The following is a 25,672-nucleotide window of genomic DNA, read 5'->3' as shown; positions in this document are numbered from 1 at the left end:
AATAGTATAATATTCGTATGCTTCACCTAGATTCACCAACTGTTAACGTTTTACCACATTCTGCTTTATCATTCCCTGTGTCTGTCTCTACACACACACACACACACACACACACACACACACACACACCCCTACATATTTTTTTCTGAACTATTGGAGCATAAATTGCAGACATCATTCCACTTCACCTCTAAATACTTCAGTGTGTATCTCCTAAGAACAAAGACGTTTTCCCACAAAATGCCAATGCAGTTATCACATCTCACAAACTTAGCCAGAGGCAGCATTTGAACCCAGCTCTCACTCCAGAGTACAAATGGCAAGTTCTGTGAGAGTTCAGCAGGAGGAGCCATCGGTGCAGTCTGGGAATTACAGGATGGATTTTTTGTGGACCCTTACTCCTAATTATTCATAGCAATGGAAGAAAGGAGTTGGCCAAATAATCACAAAGCATGCATAATCAAAAAACCAAATTCCATGCTTTTCGGATTGTGTTCTATTTGGATGGGAGGGGAATGACACAGATTTGCTTTCCTAATTAGTTTCTTCTCTGGCCAATATTAAAATTGGTTTTTCCCAACCACCCACTGACATTACAACTAGGGTAGCTACCCCAGAAGTTCTTTGATTAAAACACAATAGCAGGGCTTCCCTGGTGGCGCAGTGGTTGGGAGTCCGCCTGCCGATGCAGGGGACATGCGTTCGTGCCCCGGTCCGGGAAGATCCCACATGCCGCGGAGCGGCTGGGCCCGTGAGCCATGGCCGCTGAGCCTGCGCAGCCAGAGCCTGTGCTCCACAACGGGAGAGGCCACAACAGTGAGAGGCCCGCGTACTGGAAAAAAAAAAACAACACACACACACAATAGCAGAAGTGGGAAGCAGCCGCACAGCACAGGGAGATCAGCTCGGTGCTTTGTGTCCACCTAGAGGGGTGGGATAGGGAGGGTGGGAGGGAGACGCAAGAGGGAGGGGATATGGGGATATATGCCTATGTATAACTGATTCACTTTGTTATACAGCAGGAACTAACACACCATTGTAAAGCAATTATACTCCAATAAAGATGTGAAAAAAAAAGCGCACAATAGCAGAAATCCACTAAGTAGGTAAGCCATATACGAATAATAGAGAACTGACCACAAATTCCAGCTAAAAAGGAATTCTAGCTAGAAATTTTAGCCACAGGTCAGGGTTCAGTATCCACAATATAAATCTAGTCCTTGGTCAGTTATGTTAAGAGAGAGTTCCATGCACTCCCCTGCTCCAGAGGCCCAAGTCTACTCACCCAATGAAATTCCAGAAGCAGGGTGTTGCCCACTGCAGCCTGAAGGAGAAAGCAGGCCCTGTGCTGCAGATCAGCCCAAACCCCCCGAGGAGCTCTGACCTGGCTTTCTTGTTTCTTTTTATTCAGGGAAGCCGGATTTAGAAAGGCTGTCAGATTAGCCCAGTCCTGCGGTGCTTAATGACCTCCCTGAATGCGGTCACAGGAGAAATCTTGACCTTTTAAAATCCTTGATTTCGCTCAGTAATTTTAAGAAGCTAAAGCCCGCATCTGCATTTGCTTTGCTTTTCATGCTTTCACCAGACACTTCAAAAGTGAAAATCTTGCAAATCTCTGCGTCTCAGATGCCAAGGCAGGGACACCCCTTCATCGAACTGGGACTGGGAGAGATGCCCTACTGGACCTTCTGGGTAGCCAGCGTTAGGTCACACTTTTGCGCTCTCTCCAGACCTTTTGGTTTGGGGCAGACACAATCTGATCAGCAGTATCTCTGAATCCATGTAAGGTGAGCCATGTTATAACTGGGATCCGCTGTGTATACGCAACCTTTGGTGGGGACTTTTATCTCATGGGCATCCCTTGAGATCGCACAACTTTAAAGACATTCTTGCTCTTTCTGTTTGTGACCCCGGGCTTGCTTAGGGAGTAAATCGTTTCCCTTGAGATTTAACAGGAACAAACGGGTCAAAAAATAGTGTTCAGGTTGAGGTGGGAATACTTGCAGCCTTGCTATTTAAATTCCCTTTGAGGCTTCACCTCTCTCTCCCTCCCTCTGTTCCTCCCTGTCCTCAGCCTGCAGATCTAAAATGCCAGAAAGCGACTCCTTTACATCTCCTTCCCAGAGCTGTTGAGTGGCCTTCCCCGCCTGGATCAAAGTCTCTAACTCCTCAGGGCTTCCCCTCCAAGTTACCCCTCACACTCGTCAGCCCTGCAGGGACACAGGGAGGCTAAGAAAGAGCATCTGGTATTTTGCACTAAGCATGCTGTGGTGGCGGGAAGTTGGAGGCAGAGGAAAAAGGGAGAGTTAGTTCCTAACCATGTAAGGAACAAGCTCAGCCCTTTCTGGAACTAGTACATAAGACAGTGAGAGGCCTCCGAGAAGAAACTTTATCTGGCTGGTGATTGCACTGGCCGGTGGCTTTGGGGCTGAGTGCGTGTGGGCGCTGGGCATACAGAGTTGCCCGCACGTGGCAGCCCCCCAGGGCAGGCCCACAGCGCGGGCTCCTAGGCACCCCAGCGGACAGGGCGCGTAACTGGCCTCCGGCTCCCTGGCAGGCACCATGGCTGGGTTTTATGGTTGCCTGAAGACTCCAGAGTGGTGGACGCAGAAAGCACTGCAACTGGACTGCACGGAGTGCAGAGTGGCAGAACGCCGGCCGCCGGTGCGGGCACCGCTTCCCACCCCATCGGGGCGCCCGCCGAGAAGAGGAGCAACTGTGAGCCAGCCGAGGGCGCGCGGCGGGGAACTCGCCGTCTCCGGTGCTCGAACTCGAGGCGACGCGCTTGCCGCGTGCGGGCGGCCCGCTCCTACGAGGGCTCGCGCAGGTGTGCGTGCGTGTGCGCGTGCGTGGGAAAGCGGCGGCGGGGGCGCGGGCGCGGGGCGCGCGCTTCCAGGACTCGGCCAGCCCGGAGGGGGCGGGGCGGGGCGGGGCGGGGCGGGGCGGGGCGGGGTGGGGTGGCTGGACCCAGAGGCTCCCGACTTGCAGGCTTTCTGCTTTCCGCCGCCGTCTCCACCCGGCTCACCTGAGTCCCCGGGAGCGTGGGCAAGAAATGGGAGAAAGAGGAGGGAAAGCAGGAGAGAGGGATGGAAAGAGAGGGAAATTCGGGGGAGTGGAGAAAATGACCTCAAATTTTCTGAGTTGTCTTAATTTTCTAAATCTGTTCCAAGCTGTACAATACGCAGTCTCCCGCTTATCTGATGTGGCGTTAGCTCCAGTTTATGCTCACTACGTGTCCATGGAGGTGTTTTTGCATGTCGTGTGTACGGATTTCAAGCAGTGACAACAGGAAGAAGCACAATAGATCTAGTCATATGGTTGATTAGTGGGTGTGCAATTATTTTCAATTTTCGTTCACGAAGCTGACACTCTTCTCCCTCAGCTATCACAATCTGGAATCATGCCAGAAACTCACCTCACTCATTGCAGGTCTCCAACAGTCGAGAGTTGCACGGGTTCCTCTGGTCCCTGCAGTCCTCTGCCTTCATGGAAAGGCACCACCGTGGTATTCCATGTGATTTTTCGTGGCACCCCATTTGAGGAGCCAGAGACGGGAGGTTGATGCATGGAGGTGTGAGTAGGGCTGGCTAACCCTCCGCTGCGTCCTCACGATCGGTGCCAGAGCGCGCTCCCGCTCTTCCGGTGGGGAATGGGCCTGGACTCTTGAAGCTTGAAAAGCGGCCTTGCAACTATTTTATCCCCCCAGCTCCTGGGCTCACTGTTGTGCCCTCAACCTATGGCCTCGGATGGTTGCTGTGGAAATTATAGGCTTTCTCTGCGGAACTCACCATGGCACCAGATGACAGAGAGGTAGATGGTGAAGCCTTTGGGAGGAGGAGGGAGGTGACAGTCATTACGGTGGGAGATGCTAAGGGCATTGTTGCTGCTCCCAGGTGGTGTGCGAGCCCTTCCTCCCTGGGGTTCAGTGCTGGCTTCTGTTAGATCCTCCTGCTTGCAAATGCAGCAGGGGCCCTTCGTCCTAATGTCCACTTTCCATGCAGGGGATCTGGGGAAGCCTGAGGTCTTTGGGGGTGGAAAAAGGGGACTCAGTGGACCAAAGGCCACTTCCTGTGGCCACCGTTATAGGCCCGAGCTCATCTGATGATTTATGTAATCTGGGCTGAAGGAATAAGAGAAATGATAAGAGAGCATTTGAGGAGATTATTATAGAGTCAAGGCTTCTATAAATAAGAGGCTTGGAGTCCCTCGCAGGACCTAGACGGTATGGAGACGCAGTGAGCGTTCAGGAATATTGTGCACCTGCTCTGTAGCAAGCTTTGTGCTGAGCAGCGTGGAAGAAACTTATGCTTTCTTCTCCCGGAACCAAGCAAGCACAGTGCCTGGCACCAATATTTGTTGAAGGAATGTTGTTGACTGAACCAACATGCCCTTGAGGAACTTGCCTTTTTAGGGAGTGGTCAGCCCAGTCAGCAGCAGTTTGCAGGAGGTGGGGTGGGAGGTGTAGGCTCAGTAGGACAGAATGTAAAGGAGGACAGGAGATGGACGAGCCTGGGGCGAGAAGTGGGAGAGAGACCAGAAGAAGGGGGCGACAGGAATGGAAACATAAAGCAGAATTTGGGTTAGTGGAGAAAATCACCTTACGTTTTCTGAGTTGTCTTCATTTTCGAAATCTGTTCCAACCTGGACAATATGCAGTCTTCAGTTATCTGATGTGGCGTCAGGGTCCCTTCTCTGAGCTTTTTTGAGGGCGTAGTGGGAGAGGAAGACCAGGAGAGAAATTGGGCTGCTGGAACATTCACTGCTCCCCCTGTGAGCCTTGGGTTTCCTGCTACCCTCCATCCCCTCAACACCCCCCCAGAGGGGGGCTTTCCTAGAATCACAGCTTGGCCACCTCAGGAGAGTTGGACCCTTTCAAGGAAGCCCAGTAGGCTTTGAAAGTTGAATTTGGGTGGAAACACAGTATCGGTTCCCAGTTTCCTCTGCACATCACAGTTGCGTTCTAGATTTTATATCCAGGTAGATACATTTATGATATGAGTTGGAGCTGTTTGGCCAGTGGCGGAAATATTTTCAGAGGCATCCATACCCTTGTAGGCTTGACTCCATGCCACTAGCCCCACTGGCCCCTCACTGGAACCAAGTGAGTTGCTAGGGTACCGGTTTTGGTGTTTAAATTCGGAACTAGCTCTTGTTAGATATAGCTCTTGCTTAAGTTAACTAGCTGTTAAGTTCTGTTCTTTTCATAGACATAGAGTGACAGCAGGTGACAAGCAAATTATCAAGGGATCAATTAATATGTGTATCGGTAGAAGGGAGAAAATAGTAGGCTTCTTGAGTTATGCGAGACCGTTTTGTACAAGTACGTGAGAAGATGGAGGCAAAGCCCAAGAACTGTCTCAACCAGACGAGATCTTGCAATGGTGAGATGGGTGAAAATGGCTTCATTTTAAGGGTGAGGAAACCAGACCCCAAAGATGGTAAGTGATTCTCCTTGGGTCACACAATCAATGACAAATGTAAGATTAGAGTCCTGGGTACCCCGTCTTCCGGTGTAGAGCTGTACAGCCTGGGAAAGAGGAAAGATCATCCTCTGAGCAAAGGACGAAAAGCATGCATCATGGGATACAGTGGCCCCTCACTGGGCTGTTGCAGATGTCGATTCAACCCAAGGCAAAATAGTGAGCTAGGACAGCTTTGGTTTTGGCAACCTCAGTCCCTCCTGTCACAACCCTTTCCCATTTCAGCCCCTTCCCTCTCCGGGTGCCCTGGGCCTGCATCTTGCCCTCCTCTCCCAGCCTCTGGTGTCCCAGGCTGTGGACTCCCCTTGGCTAACACATTGCCATCCTGTGGCCCAGGGGCTGGCTCTTGGCCAGACTGGCCGATGGGTGCTAGGTTAGTGGGCCTGGATGGATTACTCCAGACGATGTGCATTTCGATATGACCTGGATGCACTTGTGTCACTCTGATGCTCGGAGGTCATCTGGGGGAGTTTGCAGGTTGGTGGGTCCCTCACATCATGCCGGTCAGCTTCTTCTGCTCTAAGAACAGGATGCAGGAAGCTGAGGCTGAGCGCTTCTGCCACAAGCCCCTGGCCCCCAACCAGGGAAGAACTATTGTAATTGGTGTGCCAGTCTTCTCCCCTTGGCTGCAGAACTTTCCTGATGCCCCGCAAAGCAGTGCAGCCTATTTGAGATCAGAGGACACACATATTGACTTTTTCTGAATTCCAGTTGTTGGTAGTCAGGGGGCCCCTGCATTCTTTCTTGGCCCTGGGTAGCCCCCTGGCACCCAGTGGCTGGAGGAGACACACCCCCAGGTCCTTCCAGTGGCTGACGGTTTCAGGGCTATCTCCCCTCCCACCTGCAATCTGTTCTCCTGAACCCGAGGCCGGCCTGCATCCGGGGAGCTATGATGAACCTGAAGCCTGGCTCCATTTGACCTTCCAGCTGGGGAAGGCAAATGCGGACTAGCAGAAAGCACCAGAAATGTGCACGTAGCTGCATGCACTCAGCCTGCCAGCTCAGACCCAACCTCCACTCCTTACTGTTATTAAGAGTGTTTAATGTGGTCACTAGAGATCCCTGTGGCACTTTGCATCCTTCTCGCCTCCCCTTCTTCCATTGTTTTGCTTCTTCTAGTTTTAGAAGAAAAGCTATTAACTCCAGTTCCCCTGGCAAGGGGCCCAGACTGGCTACTGCATTTTGCTAACCTGCGTTCATCCTGTGGCATCTGTCTGAGGCACTGTCCATTCATGAGCGTGATAAGGGAGCCATGGGGTGGCAGGTGAGTACCCAGGAGGTTCCACCCTAGGCCCCCAGCCTCACCCTCTGCTGGGGAGGTGGGGAGAAAGCCGGCTCTCTGGAAAGTTCTTGAATAAACTACTTGCCATATTTACCGGTTTACCGGAACTTTGTCTCCTTTGACTATAACGTCATTAAAATATTGAACTCTTTGTGAAAATTCATTTAGGAGGGAATGGTTATAAAAGCTTTCAGAGATTTCTCTGAAGATGCAGTTGACAAATTCCATTTGGTCTTTAGCAGCTTTCTAAGGAGTGTTCCATTTGTTGTATGAAAAATGTGGAAAAGTATATTATTTCATCCGTAACCAAAATTTCAGCACTTTGTATGGGAATGTTTACACTAGTTTCTTTTGAATCCCTTGAAAGCCCATATTCTGTTGGGCCACCTTTAACATTTTGGGGATTCTTTCACCAGTTTCTCAAGTAGCACAATATTTTGTTATTTCTGGAAATTAGTAGCCAAAATGCGGTATGTGATGTGATTGCTCCTGTGGTTTCCTCGTTGATTTTCTATGCTGACATTCCTTTAACTTTTTAAACCAATTCATTTCTTATCCTTCCTTGGCAATTTCATGGTTATGGTTAATGGAGAGCACATTGGAGGAACTAATCGTACAGTACATTGTAGTGAGCCCTCCTTGGCATCTTCACACTCAACCTGCTTCATTAAATGGCCTTACTCTTTCATGAAATCTTCAATAGCTTTTAAACCCACTCATTCACTGCAAATTACCGTATAGACTGTGATTCACTAGAAAAAAATGAGTGTCAGTGAAATGGCTTGTTTTCAGGAGGCTAAGGTAAGGTAATGATAAGATTTGCCATTTGATTCTTCAAATACATACGCTAACCTTAACCCAGAGGTTCTTAGCAGAGGTGTGGGGAGCAATTTGGCTCCCCCAGGGGATGGTTGGCAGTATCTGAAGACTTGTCCAGTCATCAAAACTAGGGGGAAGGTGTGCTACTGGCATCTAGTGGGTGGAGGCCAGGGATGCTGCCCTCACAGCAAAGAATTCTCCAGCCCCAAATGTCAATAGTGTCAGGATTGAGAAACCCTGCCTTCAATGAATAGCATTTTACCAAAGTAGAAGTCTGAGGAGGACCCCCTTAAGTGTTTAGAGCAGTTTCTGTGGTGATGGAAATGTCCTCTATCTGTGCTGTCCAGTGCCATAGCCACTAGCCACGCGTGGCTATTGAGCAAATGTGGTGCACCCAATGTGACCAAGGAACTGAGATTTTAATTTCATTTCACTTTAATGAGTTTAAAGTTAAATAACCCCATGTGGCTAGTGGTTTCCATATTGGACTCAACTTGAGAGGCGCTATAGTCTAGTGGAGCGTGGTTCTGGGATCAGACAGTCCTGGGCTTGGGTCCCCTGTCTACCACTTCCTAGCTTCCTTGTGTATGTTCCTCTAAGCCTTCTGAGCCCCAGTTTCCTCAGCTGTAAAATGGGCGTAATAATGGGACCTAGTCCTCGAAGGATTATGGTATCCACTGAGAAATAATGCATGAGAAATGAAGCATGTAGTGCAGTGCCCCGCACAGTAAGCGTTTGAGAGATGTTAGTAACTATTGCCAGAGATTTATGATTAATATAGTAATTGTCATCCCGTAAATAGGGCTTCCGCAGGGCTTACAAATGTGTCCTCCCCTGGGGTATTATTTAAAGGTCACTTCAGAAGCAGAGCCCTAACACTCAGCTCTCACAGCATTACCATAGACGTGTCCCCATGCCTTTTTGGGGCCTTGGTTTTCTTATCTGTAAAATGGGAATAATAAAAATAATAATGTCGCTTCCCTGTTTATGTCAGAATTGTCTGGACGGTCAAATGGATGTGGAAGTTCTTTGAAGAGCACAAGGCCGTCTATAAGTATAAGGTTTATGTTATAAGTTTGCACACAAGTGTGCTTTTGTTTAGATATGGTGCAAAAGTTCTGCCTCGGTAGAACCATCTTAAGTTCGGAATGGGAGCGCCTGAATCGGGGAGGTTGTATTGGAGAGCAGCAGAAGTTAGGAGCTCTTCACAATGTCAGGCCCTCCTCTGTCTGACACCCAGCCAGTAATGTGGCGGGAGATCCCAGGTACCACTTTAAGGATACGTGGAAGTTTGGCGTTTGGGGTTGGGAAACCAGAGCAGCGTATGGACCAGCCTGGCCCCCAGGCTGCTAATGAAGGAGCAAGGCATCTGGCCCAAAAGGAGAGAAGAGGGCACCTCACAGCAGCTTACGGTGTGCTATCGAAGGCCACGCTGCCCCAGGGCTCAGCCACCCGGCATAGTGTCTGGCCTGAGAGATACACACGTACAATTGCTCAACGTATTTGGCACCATATAGAGAAATGAGCGTGGGGCTTTGGAGTCAGACATGGGCTTGAATCCTCACAATGCTGCTTACTAGCTGTGTGGCCATGGGTGACTGCCAGAGCCTTCCTGGGCCTCAGTTGTCTCATCTGTAAAATGGAGAGAATGACTCCTACCTCACAGGGTTGTCACAAGGATTCAATCAGGTAACTGACAGGCACATAGGTTGCCCTTAGTCAATGTGAGTTCCCTTGCCGCCTAATGTTGATAAAAAAAGAACAGCTTGGAACCAACTAATGACTCATAATCCCGTCTTTGTTCTTCTGAGAGGGAAAAGGAAAATGAGAGTTTTCTGCTGGTGGCCTGGAAGAACAGTTTAGATCTTTCTTGAGAAGAGGAAAGGGGGAAAGGATTCTCCTTGCTGTGCTACTAAGAGCAGTCTGAACTGTTTAGGGATGGACTAGGATGAAGGATAAAGCACAGTGCTCTGAGTTAGTCACGATACAGTGTAAATGAGGAGCCTGAACAGCCTCGCCTGGGCTCAGGAGTGCCCCTGAGAGAAGTCACCAGGCATACTCTGTGTGCCCAGAGAGAGGCTTTCTGGGGACAGTGGGTTTTCCAGGAATTTGGAATTTAAACTCAAGCCATATCTGTGGCCGCTTGACCCAGTGACAGCTAACGAGCAAAGGACACAAGCTGGATGCAGTTGGCTTTGTCTTCACACAGCCCCAGGCCCCAGTGCACAGAGCCATTTGACAACACTGCTGGTCTCCAGAGGGCTGGCTGCTGGAGAGAGTGTGGATAACACAGGGAGTCTCATCCCCTGCTTTTGGGAAACCAATGAAGACACAGGGGGACATAGGTCATTAACACCAGGGGAAGGACAGCCTTCCATGGAGAAGGGAGGGTAACAATGATAGTAGCTACCATGTATTGAGAGCTTACTATGTGCTACGCCTCATGCCAAGAGCTTTATGTGAATTAGTTCACCAAACTGTCTGTGAGAGCAGGCCCTTCTCTTTTTTGAGCACTATTCTGATTTCTTCTCAGCACATAGTAGGTGCTCAACAAACAGTTATTAAGTGAATGAGTCCTCACAGTTAGCCTATGCTGAAGGTACTCTTAGCCCCACTAGACAGATGAGGAAATTTCATTTCTGAACAGTTTAGTGACTTGCCCAAGATCACAGGCTAGTCATTGACAAGAGCCAGGATTCACACCTAGATTTGCCCTACTCCGTAGCCTAATCCTTTTGCAATTACATCATGCTTCCTCCTCAGAAGGTCAAGATGCCATATTTCTCTTTCTGTGACAAAGGAACTACTGGATCAGAGACTCAAGAACACTGCACAAAGACATGATACTGTGACATCAATAACTCCTTCATCCCACCTACTCCCTCCATCCCCCCAGTTCTGTCCCCAGACAGGTTCATTTTGTGGTTAAAGAAACTGAGGTATGAAAAAATTATATGACTTTTCCAAGGTCACACAGCTTGTTGGGATCTTTATTTGTTTGATGTTCTAGCCCTCAAAGAACTCAGAGCCTGATAGGGAGGGGAAGGGTGTCATCTATTGGGGCCAAGGCTAAATGGGAAAAAATAAACAAAGGCCCCCATATTGTTAAAGCAACTTGCTTGAATTTTTTAAAAAGTTGAAACATAAAACAGTGTACACATCTTATTTGAACATTTGGAACTCTACTCCTTGTTACGAACACAACACATTATAACAATACAATTCAGTATCTACTATAGCATATACAGTAGATGTTCAAAATGAGGAATGGAAAGAAGAAAAAAGAAAAAGAAGAGATACAGACGTGGGAAAGTCTAGATATGGATAGGAAAAAGGCAACAAATGGTAGGCACTGTATTTCAGAAAAGATTCTACTAAAGATTGATAAAGTCATGTTACATTTTCACATTGACAAGGTCATTATGCCTATCCCGGGGGCCTCATGGCCCAGCGACCAGCTCATCCTGTAAGCTGTGGGTCATGGTTACTTCCCCTTCCTTATTGCATCCAAATCTCCCCTTCCCATAAGCCCAACTGTTCTGGAAGAATGGAGAGGAAAGTAAGTCAGAGGGAGACTCTTCTGAGCCCCATGGAGGTTAGGGAACAGAAAGGGTCCTGGGAACCCAGGCATATCTGCCTGTTCACATTTTGAGCAGAGCTCAGTAGGTAAGGCAGGAAGTCTACTCTCCTGGGTTTGCATAAAACATATGAACAGAGGTTTCCGGATTAGTTCACTATTCATTTGTGATACTTGGAGGGGGTCTTTAGAAGCCCTTTAAGGGAATGAGATGGAAAAAAGTCCCCACTAAACCTTCATCTTCAGTTTTTGAAGGACATAATTTTACTTTTACTTGTGAAGAGTGTTTGTTCCTTCTGTGCCTGTGGTTTCCAAAGCCAAATGTCAATGATCTGAAGACCTTATTTCATGTAGAAATGGCCTGTGTTTGCTTATTCAGAATTGAAGGAAACTCTGAGATATTAATTCTCTGATAGGGATGAACTCCTGATCTGAAAAAAAATTTTTTTTTAATTTCTTTCAAAGGTGAAGAAAAAATGAATGGTGAATTTTAAATCAAATCTCCTGCGACCCTGTGCATTTTTTTAAAATGGGAAAAAGAGCTTAGGTTTCTAAACAAGCTAAAAGTAGGAGCATTTTCTGAAAATATCAACAGGCTGGTCCCCTGATGGCCAACTCAAGCAAGGCTTATAGGGGGTCTCTTCAAAATCTGGCTTCTCTAGGGATGAACTGGGAACTTTGATTGTCTCGATGAATCATAGGACCCTGGAATGCCTGGGCTAGCAGGACCCCTAGATCCAAGTCCAGCCCAATCCCTTACTTCTTAGGTGAGGAAACTGCAACTCAGAGAGAGGACTCAGTGTGCCCGAGGCCTCACAGCTAATTCATAGCAGGGCTGGGGTGTCAACTCTCCATCAGCTGCTCTAGGACTCATTGGAGGTTCAAGTCTTAGAGACGTTCATTAGAAAAACAAAATGCCTTCCTTTGCGGCCACACTTCTCTCTAGATGTCATCCGAGTTGCTTTTTCTTCACCACCACATCCATTTCTTACGGATCCCATTTCAGCTTTTCTGTTCCAGCCAGGCCCAGTAGCCAACATGATTTATAGCAGGGTCTCCTTAAAGCGGGGTGTTTGGACTGTGTACCTCAGCATCACCCTGGGAACTTACGGAACGTACAGATCTCTGGGCCCCGCCCCAATGGAAGAATCAGAATCCCTGGGGGTGAGGTCCCCGGAATCAGTGGTTGTCATGCAGGCTGGTGACTTACAGCCTTCCTCCTCGAACCCATTTTTCGCACCATTGTCCATATCTGTACTAGTAGTTTTAGAAACCCCGCTATTTCTTTTCTTTTTTTAAATTGAAATATCATTGATTTTACAAAGCTGTGTTAGTTTCAGGTGTACAGCAGAGTGATTCAGATATATATATATATATATATATATATATATATATATATATATTCTTTTTCATATTCTTTTTTTTTCTTTTTTTTCAGATTCTTTTAAAAAAAATTTTATTTATTTATTTTTGGCCATGCCACGCAGCTTGTGGGATCTTAGCTCCCTGACCAGGGATTGGACCCGTGCCCCCTGCATTGGAAGCACGGAGTCTTAACCACTGGACGGCCAGGGAGGCCCCTCAGATTCTTTTCGATTGTAGGTTTTTACAAGATATTGAATATAGTTCCCTGTGCTATACAACAGGTCCTTGTTGTTTATCTACTTTATACATAGTAGTGTGTTTCTGCTAATCCCTATCTCCTAATTTATCCCTCCTCCCCCACCCCCACTATTTCTTGAGCACTTACTTTGTACCAGGTGCTGTGCTATTTTTCATGCATTATCTCATGCATTCCTCAGATGCTGGCTGCGTGCTTCCCTCTCACTCTCAAGTGGACCACAGAGCAGTGTCCAGCCTGGGGAGGGGCCGGCCACCTCGCACCGCCATGTAAGCAACCCTCCCGGGCACTGCTCCCAGGGTGGCTTTTTTTGTCCCCAGGCCATTCTGACTAGGGATTCTCACACTTTAAAGTTGAAGGAAGCCTGGTAGCTTTCTTCCTTCCTGGGTCTCACTGCCACTTTTCTTTTCCTATGAGGTTGTTACCCGGGTGGGAAGGGCCTGGCACACATCACTGACTTCTTCAAAGTGGAGATCCTTTGCCCTTCCCTGCCGGGAGTGACGGCAGCCGAATGAGGGAATGAGTGTGAGGGTGCCCTGAGTGCTGTGCATGGGGATCCCCTCTGCTTCTGCGGCCTGCAGTGAGCACAGGAGGGAACCAGGAATCTCCTTTCTGCCCTTGGCAGTCTGGGCCTTTCTCTCCTCCCCTACCAGCTGCCATCTAGCCTGGCCCAGCTGTGGGCCCTCTTTCTTCACCCTCTTGGTGTCCTGTCTAGCCCCAGGCCCTGGGACACTCCATTTTCCAGTCCGCTGCTGTCTGGTGTCCCTTGTCCTGGAATCTCCTTCCTGTGGCTTGTCAATATTTCTCCAGAAGCTTCTGGCTTCTTTTGCAGGCACTGGACCAAAGAGATATGAGAGTCAGGTGTGAGAGCAGACTTGACCTTGGGCAGAAGGGATGTAGGTGAGCCAGGTATCACCCAAGCCTCAGTGCCCCAAGCGCATCGTTCTGGGCCAGAGTCCTCAGGCTCTTCCTGGTCACTCAGGGTTTGTGGCTGTCACCTGCCCTTTCTGCCCTCATCCCCAGCTCACCTATGCTGACACTCAGTGCTTCAGGCCGCAAGCTGTCAAACTTTTCTGCCCAGCAAATGGCCCTTCTGAAGGCGGGCTTCTCCTCCCAGGCCTTTCACTGTGACTCCAGCCTACACGGAGTGGCCCCTTCCAGTCCCTTTCGCTTTAAATGGAGCCGCCAACACAAGCGCCCTCCAGAACCTCCTGTGGCTGTGCTGCCTCCCATCCCCCAATCCTCCCATCTGAGGCTCCCCTTCACTCTCACCTTCCCTCTTCCTTGACCTCATTTACAGCTAGATCTCAGTGTTCTAGCCCTGCTTTGCTACACCCTGCCCAGCTCAGCTTCGTGATATGCTTTGGACACACTTCTCCGGCTTAACCTTGGCGCTCTGCCTCATTTCTGCCTCCCGGTCCCCTGTACCACACGCATGCATGCAACACACACTCTGGCTTCCTGTGCCACGACTCTTGGGCCCTGCAGACCCCTCCTATATGGAGTCAGTACCCAAGAGTTTAGCCTTTGAGTCCTCATCTTAAAATGAATACTTGTCCTAAAATATCATAAGAGAGCACACGACAAGTTTCTCTCACCTCCTCATTTTACAAATGCAGGAACTGGACTTCCCCAGTGGTCCAGTGGTTAAGACTTCATGCTTCCACTGCAGGGGGTGTGGGTTCGATCCCTGGTTGGGGAACTAAGATTCCACAAGCCACACAGTGTGGTCAAAAAACAACAGCAACAACAACAACAGAAGAACATAAATACAGGAACTGAGGCCCAGCGAGGAGCTATGTCTGGGGCAAGGCCACAAGGATAATCTGTAGGAAGGGCACAATCAGGACACAGGCCTTCTGATTCCCAATCAAGCACTGCTTTCAATTTTTCATGTGTATCTTTTTCCTCGTCATCAGGTTTAGCATAGCACTTAATGGGCTCTGGAGTCAAACTACCTCAGTTTAAATCCCGCCCTCACCATGTACTTGCGTGTGACCCCGGGCAGTTACTTAGCCTTTCGGTTTCCTCATCTACCAAGTGGGGGAGGAGTGAAAATAAATAGTACCTACTGCACAGGATTGTTCTGAGAATTAAATGAGACGGTGTATGCAAAACACTTCAGTATCTGCACATATTAAATGCCCAGTAAATGTTAACTGTTTTATTTTGTCATTGTCTCCATGGCCCCTAAAACAGGACTCAGTATATAGTAGGTCTGCATGAAGATTTTGGGGTGCAAAGAGAGAGGCCCTGGGAAATAATATTCTGACTTTGCTGTCTGGTTCTAATGGTGGGTTCTAACTCTAATGGTCCTAATTCTAATGGTGGGTATTTTAGGCCATGGAGAAAGGGGGAGATCTGGGGACCAGAGAACCTTTGGAAAACTCTTCCTGTAGCTCCAGATAAACAGCTGCTTCTTTGCCCTGTGGCAGGGCTGTCTGTGGGGTTAAGGGCTAAGGAAATCTGAGGATTTAAAGACCCCTAAACATGACCTTGACTGAGTTTGGCCAGGGCTCTCAGATTCTTGGAGGCACGTTTATTTCCGTGGGCCTGGGCCCCTTGGCGACAGCGGCACACCCTTTCTTCTGCCCGTCCCCTCCCTGGGGTGACGCAGTTCACTCTGAGACCTCTCTCTATTTTAGCCTGGAACTGGGAGACCAAAGGCTATTCATCATAACCATGAGGTGACTGCCTCTCCAGCCCCCTCCCTCCCTGTGGGCTAAAGGACCTTAGATAAGACCCCAAAATTACAAGCTGGCTTCACGAAAGTCACAGATCGTTCAGCTTGGGCTGGGGTCACATTCTTTTTTTTTTTTTTTTTTTTGCATCATAAGGAATTGTTATTTATTTATTTATTTATTTTTTACACAGACACTGTACTTTATTTTTACAAGAGATAGACTGACACCAAGCATTGTAAATGTATGACCACAACAAAAGCAACAATGATTGCAATTACCAAACATGAAACACACTCACACTATGTCATATTGACATTCAGTCCAGGAATCCTCCACTGTAACAGCTCCTTTACTTTGCAGTGAAAATTGATGTGTATATTTTTTGCCTCTGAGTCCTTGTGGGATTTTTTTTTTAATCCAAACAGAAAGGGGGACACATTCTTGTGGCTGAGTTCTCTTCCTCCTTTATCTCCCCTGCGTCTCCCGCCACGTAGAAGTCACAGCCTGCCTCAGCACCACCAACCTCTTTTCTTCTTCTTTTGCCTTTTTTCCCTCCTTGGAGACTTTTCCCCCACCCCCAACTGATGGCTTGTTGCCTGCTGGGAGCAGTGATAACAGCAACCACAACAAATACAGGATAAAACAAAAAACCTCAGACATACTCTGCTTGGGATGGACTTGAGAGCTGGTGGAGAGTTTGGGTCTAGAGCTCTTGGCATCCAACATGCACTTAAAGCTGTGACATCTATCCTCAGGGCCCCTCACCTCAATTCTGGCTCTTCCTTGAGTCTCTCAGGGTCCCCATGCTTCTCGCGCCCCTTGCTGGTACCCCACTTCAGCCTGGCCACCCAAGGGGCCCATGCTATAGACCTATCCCCTCTTAATATTTTGTGATCTCTCATCACAATATATGTGTCCAGTGAGCCATTTCTAGCAGGACTCTCTATTGTTAAAATGACCAACAAATCTTTGGCAAAGATATTAGGGGCTGATAATGACCTGGCGAGTTATCCTGCTTTCAAATCCTGTAATGGGCTAATGCATGAGATTCTTTGGGGTAGGAGTGAGTGGTCATTTAATACTTACCAGATTTTGCCAAGTAAGGAGGGAGCAGAGTGTAGTGGTCAAATCACGGGCTCTGAAATCCTCCAGAACTGGATTTGAGTCCTAGCTCGATTACTTGTATGGCCTTGTCCAGATGACCTAATTTCAGTGAGACTCGGTTTCCTCATCTGGGAAATGGGGCTGAAAATAATAAAAACGAAATAACAAAGCCTACCTCATAGGGCTCTTGCGAGATTCAATGAGATAATGCATGGAAAACCATTTTCACAGTGCCAGGCTGGCACAGAGTTAGGACTCAGCAATTTCATTCATTGTATTAATTGTGTAATATGAATTGCCCTTGACTGTGAAAGAGCAGAGCTTTTAATTAGAGGCTATGTGGATTGACAAGACAAATAGGACTCCCCATCAACAAGGCTCTGAGGCCGCTAAGGAGACGGAAGAAGGAACCTTTGAGGACAAGTTCTCTGCATTACTAACCCCTGCCCCCAGCAGAAGATCTAAGGGGTTAGGGGTGGCATGAGTTGGGCCTTTCTGTGCTTCTCCTGGTTTACTCTAGGGGTGAGGTACAGTGAGGAGGAAGGGAAGGCAGAACTGGAGGCAAAACCAGAGCCCTTTTATTTTTATTTTTTTAACATCTTTATTGGAGTATAATTGCTTTACAATGGTGTGTTAGTTTCCGCTTTATAACAAGGTGAATCAGCTATACATATACATATATCCCCATATCTCCTCCCTCTTGCGTCTCCCTCCCCCCCGCCCTCCCTATCCCATCCCTCTAGGTGGTCACAAAGCACCGAGCTGATCTCCCTGTGCTATGCGGCTGCTTCCCGCCAGCTATCTATTTTACATTTGGTAGTGTATATATGTCCATGCCACTCTCTCACTTCATCCCAGCTTACCATTCCCCCTCCCGGTGTCCTCAAGTCCATTCTCTACATCTGTGTCTTTATTCCTGTCCTGCCCCAAGATTCTTCAGAACCATTTCTTTTTTTTTTTTTTTTTTTTACATTCCATATATATATGTTAGCATACGGTATTTTTCTCTTTCTGACTTACTTCACTCTGTATGACAGACTTTAGGTCCATCCGCCTTACTACCAATAACTCAATTTTGTTTCTTTTTATGGCTGAGTAATATTCCATTGTATATATGTGCCACATCTTCTTATCCATTCATCTGTCGATGGACACTTAGGTTGCTTCCATGTCCTGGCTATTGTGAATAGCGCTGCAATGAACATTGTGGTACATGACTCTTTTTGAATTATGGTTTTCTCTGGGTATATGCCCAGTAGTGGGATTGCTGGGTCATATGGTAGTTCTATTTTTAGTTTTTTAAGGAATCTCCATACTGTTCTCCATAGTGGCTGTATCAATTTACATTCCCACCAATAGTGCAAGAGGGTTCCCTTTTCTCCACACCCTCTCCAGCATTTATTGTTTGTAGACTTTTTGATGATGGCCATTCTGACTGGTGTGAGGTGATACCTCATTGTGGTTTTGATTTGCATTTCTCTAATGATTAGTGATGTTGCGCATCCTTTCATGTGTTTGTTGGCAGTCTGTATATCTTCTTTGGAGAAATGTCGATTTAGGTCTTCTGCCCATTTTTGGATTGGGTTGTTTGTTTTTTGATAGTGAGCTGCATGAGCTGCTTGTAAATTTTGGAGATCAATCCTTTGTCAGTTGTTTCATTTGCAAATATTTTCTCCCATTCTGAGGCCAAAATATAGCAGAGGGAGGAACACTTCCAAACTCATTCTATGAGGCCACCATCACCCTGATACCAAAACCAGACAAAGATGTCACAAAGAAAGAAAACTACAGGCCAATATCACTGATGAACACGGATGTAAAAATCATCAACAAAATACTAGCAAACAGAATCCAACAGCACATTAAAAGGATCATACACCATGATCAAGTGGGGTTTATCCCAGGAATGCAAGGATTCTTCAATATACGCAAATCTATCAACGTGATACACCATATTAACAAATTGAAGGAGAAAAACCATATGATCATCTCAATAGATGCAGAGAAAGCTTTTGACAAAATTCAGCACCCATTTATGATGAAAACTCTTCAGAAAGGGGGCATAGAGGGAACTTACCTCAACATAATAAAGGCCATATATGACAAACCCACAGCCAACATTGTTCTCAATGGTGAAATACTGAAACCACTTTCTCTAAGATCAGGAACAAGACAAGGTTGCCCACTCTCACCACTCTTATTCAACATAGTTTTGGAAGTTTTAGCCACAGCAATCAGAGAAGAAAAAGAAATAAAAGGAATCCAAATTGGAAGAGAAGAAGTAAAGCTGTCGCTGTTTGCAGATGACATGATACTATACATAGAGAGACCTAAAGATGCTACCAGAAAACTACTAGAGCTAATCAATAAATTTGGTAAAGTAACAGGATTCAAAATTAATGCACAGAAATCTCTTGCATTCCTATACACTAATGATGAAAAATCTGAAAGAGAAATTAAGGAAACACTCCCATTTACCACTGCAACAAAAAGAATAAAATATCTAGGAATAAACCTACTTAGGGAGACAAAAGACCTGTATGCAGAAAACTATAAGACACTGATGAAAGAAATTAAAGATGATACCAACAGATGGAGAGATATACCATGTTCTTGGATTGGAAGAATCAACATTGTGAAAATGACTACACTACCCAGATCCCTTTTAAATGGAAGCGCTGGAAGAGAAAAAGACACAGAGATAGATGACCATGAAGATTGTTCTCCTAAGTCCAGTATCCCATGAGGGCACTCACCTCTGCACCCAGGGGCATGAGCAAACAGACATCCCGGAGCTAACTAGTTGGCCTCGAGCCTGCTGAGAGCTGCTGCCGCTCCTGGCCCCTGCTGTGGAAATGCCAATCATGCCAATGACCTCGGAAAGCCCCGATTTGTACATGGACGTAGTCAAAGCCTGGGTGGAAGTCGGCATCACAGCCCTACCACCCCGAGTGAATGCTGCCAGTCAGTGGGGTGACTGTCCACGTCAGAGCCATTCTGATTACTGGTGGCTTGAGGGGTGGGAGTTCTGGAGCTCATTGTGTGATCTGAGGGGCAGCCGTCTCCATCGTGGAGTCCGAGGACTGCATTTCAAGAACTGGGTGAATCTCTGGTGTCCTCCCGCCAACCCCACACAAGGAAAAGAAGAAGGGGGAGTGATCACGCTCTGCTAGAGGTTAGCTTATTTTACAACTAGTAAGGGGAAAGGGGGCCCTTTCTCATACTTTCATTTCAGGTGGAGCCCAGGTTCCTCAATGAGTTGGCATCCCCGCAAAAGACACTTCCTCTAGAAGTAGCTGGGTTCTTCCCCTCCCCCTCCCTGGGTCATGCCTCGGAATGATCAGCTCCAAGGTTCTTCATCCACTGATTGGTGGATACACAACACACACACCTGGTTGGGGGAACAGAGTATAGGCGTATTTGAAAGGAGTTGGAGACATTCTCTTGAAGGTCGGGAAAGCCATGTCACACAAGGTGAGCCTTCAGGGGGTTAGTTTGTTCTAACATTTTGGCAAGGTCTATCCAACCTGCTCAGCCGATAACCCACTTGAGAGAGTGGCAACTTATGTTCTTCATAAAGAAGTGTTTGTGGCGGGATGGGTTGGGGAAGGGTTGCAAACAGTCCCCTCATGGGCCTCTTACCAAGTTCTGCGTTGCAGCTTACATAGCTCCAAACCTGCCCCACTTTTTGCTTCATTCTCAATTAGAGCTGGGGCCCATAGGGCTTGCATTCATATTCTATTCCTATTCATTGCTGTGTAACAGATGACAAAAATTTGAGTGTCTTACCACACAAATTCACTATCTCTCAGTTTCCATGAGTCAAGGGACTAGGCATGGTTTAGCGGGTCCTCTGCACAGGACCTCACAAGGCTGCAATCAGTGGATGAGCCAGGGCTGAGGGCTCATCTGAGGTTCAGGGTTATCTTCGAAACTGACTGGTTATTGGCAGAATACAGTTTCTTTGAGGCCCCTACTTTCTTTTTTTAAATTTATTTATTTTACTTTTGGCTGCGTTGGGTCTTTGTTGCTGCACGCGGACTTTCTCTAGTTGTGGCGAGTGGGGGCTACTCTTCGTTGCGGTGCGCGGGCTTCTCATTGCAGTGGCTTCTCTTGTTGTGGAGCACGGGCTCTAGGCGCACAGGCTTCAGTAGTTGTGGCATGCGAGGTCAGTAGTTGTGGCTCGCGGGCTCTAGAGCATAGGCTCAGTAGCTGTGGCGCACGGGCTTAGTTGCTCCGCGGCATGTGGGATCTTCCCGGACCAGGGCTCGAACCCGTGTCCCCCGCATTGGCAGGCGGATTCTTAACCACTGCGCCACCAGGGAAGCCCGAGGTCCCTACTTTCTTGATAGCTGTCAACCAAGGGTTGCTGTCAGCCACTGCCATTCTCTGCCACTTGGTCCTCTCCACAGCACGGTACTTCGTTCCTTCAAGGCCTACAGGAGCGTGTCTGCTGCAGCTCTCAATCTCTCTGACTTCTGTATCTGACCTCTACACCCTCTTTTCAAAGAGCTCACCTGTTTAGGCCAGGCCCGCCCACACTCAAGGGGAGGGGATGTACAGGGCATACAGACCAGGGAGGCAACAACCTTGGGGGCCATCTGCCTACCACAGACTCTATGAAAAACATTTCATCCTATCAGATTGTTTTTTTAAAAAATGAGGCCAGCTGCTTCTCATTAGCATTCCCCACTCTGGGAAGGCAGAAAATCTGTCAAGCAAAGTCTTCTGAATCCTTGAATCTGAACCACGCTGTGGTTAAAACATTTCAATAACCTTGGAAGACAGGCCTTTTTCCTTGTTTTTCTCGCTTCCCCCCCCCCCCCCCCCCAGAGCCCTTGTTCAGTCCTTCAGTCAGTTTGAGAAGGAAAAGGCAGTTCTGGGGCTTAAGCCCCTGAGGTTGGCCTAGAGAGAGCAGGCAAGCATTTACATAGTGACTGATAATGCAGCTTTATATCTCGGCTGGGCCAGACTCCCTGATGACCATTAGTACAGGACTTTATCCTCTTTGGAAGTGGTTCTGGAGGCCCCTCATCCTTCACTGGATAAAAACGTACATTATTTCCTCTTTCCTTACACAGCTTGCCAGCTTTTTCATGTGACTTCATGCAGAGGGGTCTTTTGCTGCAAATGTGTCTTAGGTTGTCCCTGTATGTTTAAAAAAGGGGGTCATTTCCCCACTGATGCCTATTTGTCACTGCATGCCTCCCCCAACTCCTGCATTCATCCATCCATAAAAATGCACAGTGAGCACCTTCCACATGCCTGGTGTCGTGCTAGGTGCTGGGGGTCTCCAGATACGTGAAATGGGGTCCTTGTCTTCAAGGGGATATCAGCTATGACAGGGGCACGTACAAGGGGCGAGAGCGTGAGGCAAGGCTGGTAACCTTTGAGCTGGATTTTGAAGAATGTGTAGGATTTCAAGGTTGTAGAGCTGAGGGAGGCGAGGTTCCGGGCTAAGTGAACAGCCTGTGCAGAGCACAGAGAATGCAAAAGAACGTGGTGTATTTAGGGAATGACTGGTGATTCTGGGAGACCAAACCATGAGGGTGGGAATGGGGTTGGACTGCTGGAGAAGGGAGGGGGGCAGGGAGCACCCGATCGCTGAGAACTTTGTGAAGAACTTGGCTTTTGTCCTGCAGGCAGCAGGATGTCGGTGAACTAGTCTAAGCTCATGGTCAGATTGGTATTTTAGAGAGAGCGTTGTGACTTTTTTTTTGAGATACGACTGAGGTGACATTTTGCTAAATATCATAAATAAAAATAGAGACCAGCCTGGAGGCAGTGCCGAGGCCGCTATTAAAGAGCCCTGGTATAATTAAGGAACCAATTCACTTTAAACTTATATTAGCCATGAGACACATGAAAGAAATACAGTCTTTTGTCCTCTGTGAGGAGATACTGGGGAAGCAGAGCTCTGGTTAATAAGTCAGCCTGGGGTAAATGGAAAGAAGTTTTGCCAGTGGTGGTATCTCTTCCTGAAACCTCCTCTAGGAGGATCTGGGCCTCGCCCAGCTGAGTGGGGCTCCACACACAGGAGTCTCGTGTCCGGGACACCCGGGAGTATGCTCTCTGTGACAAGGACAAGAGGCGCCCACCTTGCTGGGAGGGAAGGCAGGGCCTGCTAAGCTGGCAAGGAAGGAGCTTCCCGCCCCCGCCACGACAAGTCTTCCTTTGCGTCCTGTAGCATGCCTCGACTTCTCAAAAATTTCTGACCACAAAGATGGTTCTTACGTTACTTCTCCTTCTTTCGCTGAATGTACGCATTCATTGAACAAACATTTAGCAGGTGCCTGACAGATGTACCAGGTACCATTCCAGGTGCTGGGGGATCCAGTGATGAACAAAATGGACAAGGCCCCTGCCCTAATGGAATTTACATTCTAGTAGAGGAGACAGATAAGAGACTGTAACTAAATTAATACAGAATATAATTTCAGACATCGATGAGTGCTACGAAGATGTTAGTAAAGGATAATGTGATGGAGAGAGACTAGATGCTTTAACTAGGATGATCATGGAGGTCCTCTCTGGGAGGGACCCTTTGAGCTGACTTGAATGCTATAAAAGAGGCAGCCATGCAGCTAGCTGGGGAAAGAGCCCTCTGGGCAGGGGGAGCAGCAAATGCAAAGACCCTGAGACTGAAAGGGGCTGGCTGTGTTGGGGATTAGCAAGAAGGCCAGTGAAGCTGGAGCACAGGGAGAAAGTGGGAGGGTAGCAGGATGGGTGGTCAGTCGGGGGGACGTGGGCATGGGGCCAGAGCACATAAAACCCAGGAGGAGTGAGTGTGAGGGGACCCAATCGGCCGATATGCACTGTTAGGTGGAGATGTTGGATAGACAGTTGGCTATAGGAATATGGAGTTCAGGGATGAGATCCAGTCTAGACAGAAATTTTGGAGTTCAGTGTCTAGATAGTATTCATAAGGTGTGAATGAGATCATCTAGAATATGGTAGTCCCTAGACCCATGTGACTACCGAGCAGTTGAAACGTGGCTAAGTCTGAATAGAAATGTGCTATACGTGAAAAATACAAACCAGATTTCAAAGGCTTAGTATGATAAAAAGAACATAGAATATCTCATTGATACTATTTTTTATAATGATTACATGTTGAAATGATAATATTTTGGTTCTACTGACCTAAGTAAAATATATTATTAAAAGTAACTTCACCTGTTTCTTTTTGCTCTTTTGAACGTGGCTACTAGAAAATTTAAAATTACCTATGTGGCTTGCAATTGTGGTTCACGTTAACATTTCTATTTAATGGCGCTGGTCTAGGAAATGACTGTAGATAAAGAAAAGGGCCAAGGGTAGAGCCCTCGGGTGCTACAACATTTCAGAAACAGGGAAAGGAGAAAGATACAGCAAGGGAGGTTGAGAAGAAACAGCCAGTGAGGTAGGAGGAAAATGAAGGGAGTGTGATGTTCAGAAAGGCAAGTGATAACATTATTCAAAAAAGAGGGAGTGTCACATGCTGCTGGGAGGTCAAGTAACAGATGGGTGGATTGAACGAGAGCAGTTTTAGTGGAGCGGTTTGGAAGCAGTTGGATTTGGAAGACCTGTTGGAGAGAGTGCAAAAGAATAAGAAGTGAAGACATAAAGGTAGTAAGTATAGATAACCTTTCAGAGTTTGGCTTTAAAGGGAGGCAGAGAAATGGGTGGTAACAGGAAGAGGATTTCGAATCAAGGGGAGGTTTATATGTTTTGTTGTGGTTGTTGGTTTGTTTGGAAGAGGAGGTAGCTCAGCTGACGGTTCTACTGTCCTCAGGGCCTGCAGTCGGGGATACAAGGTAAGTATGCCAGAAAGAATTTGAGACAGTTTAAACTCAAAAGTTAGTTAGATCCAATGATTCTATTAGTGCTCCAGGGATGCAGATGCCGCCATGATGCCCTCTTTCTTTGTTCTCCCTTTGTCTTTCATATTCTTCTCTTTGGTTATCATTCCCCTTTCTTCTTCTGCCCCTGACAGTGGTGGGTCAGGGGCAACGTTAGCCTGCTGTGGCCTGGCATTTTGGAAAATGGGCTTCTTTTCCATGGGCTTCTCTAAAGCTCAGAGGTAGTTTATTTCCCCAGTGTCTAAGAAGCGTTTCTTAGTGGCAGGGGCTGGGGTGCTGCCATGTTTATTAAGATGGCCCAGGGACTCGCCAGTGATGTGAATTGCTCCTGGCCCAAGGAATTCTCCTGTTCTCCCGCTGAATTTCTGAGGGCCTTCTGAATTTCCCTACCCCTCTGCTCTGTCCAGATCTCCAGATGGAACTTGTGTATGTGTGTGTATATGTGTGTGTGGTAATTAGTGAGCATTGTGTGGGCCTGGGGTTGTCATCTTCAGGTAGAATTATGATATTGGCTCATAGAGTTTGAGTGACTTGAATAAAGTGTCGATACCTTTCAGCCAAAGCCCACCTGCAACACACCTGCTGTTGAACAAGCTAGGTTTATTCCTCATTGCAGCGAGAATGAACGTACAGTGTGGGGAACCTTAGGACTTCTCAGTGAGAGGGTCTCAAGCCATCTTGACACCAGGACCCTGTCAGCTCTCCCTGTGGTTTGGAAGCTTTTGCTTTCCAAAGGCCTCAGTCACTCTCAGTGGGTGACCTCTCAAATTCACCTTAACCTCAGAGCCTGTGGTCACCCCCCTCTAGCTCCAGAGAAGTATCAGGGGCTTAACGGCTAGAGGGCAGCACACGATGGGCCTGGAGCCCATCCATGAAACAGCAATGGCAGCTTGACTGTTTCTGGGAGCAGGACAGATCCAGTGTAGGGAGGGGGGCTCCAGAATCTACTTAATCCAACCTGATGGTACTTGAGTCAGACACATCGAGACCCCAAGGCGAGCTGTGAGGAGGGCAGTCTCTGCTTGCCTCTCCGCAGCATTCTTGCTCTTTTCTCTGGGTCTGCTGATCAGGTCCCCCCTCCCCTCCACCCACAAACTCCCATCAAAAATGTCAGCATTGATTTATAAAGGTTTGATTATCAACTGACATGCTTCCCTGGCTAGAAGGCTAGACTGAAATGTACAGTAGGCTCTCAATTGATTATCTGCACTAGTGGAAAGGAACCCAGGGACAGATAATTCTCCCGTGATATAGAATCAGAGTC

At 47.6% G+C, this 25,672-nt stretch overlaps 1 protein-coding gene across 1 annotated transcript in view; it reads left to right on the top strand.

The window, feature by feature from the left end:
* Positions 1–2,562: 2,562 nt before the first annotated feature.
* Positions 2,563–25,672, top strand: part of KIAA1210 (KIAA1210 ortholog) — a 58,303-nt gene continuing 35,193 nt past the window's right edge. Inside the window, 1 exon segment of the mRNA XM_027089539.1 lies at positions 2,563–2,827. Coding sequence (XP_026945340.1) covers positions 2,563–2,827 — 265 coding nt within the window.

Source organism: Aethalodelphis obliquidens, unplaced genomic scaffold (genome assembly GCF_003676395.1).
Source record: "Aethalodelphis obliquidens isolate GAN/ISIS:26980383/991018 unplaced genomic scaffold, ASM367639v1 scaffold66, whole genome shotgun sequence".
Classification (NCBI taxonomy): domain Eukaryota; kingdom Metazoa; phylum Chordata; class Mammalia; order Artiodactyla; family Delphinidae; genus Aethalodelphis; species Aethalodelphis obliquidens.
This window is presented reverse-complemented; position numbering and strand designations above follow the sequence as displayed.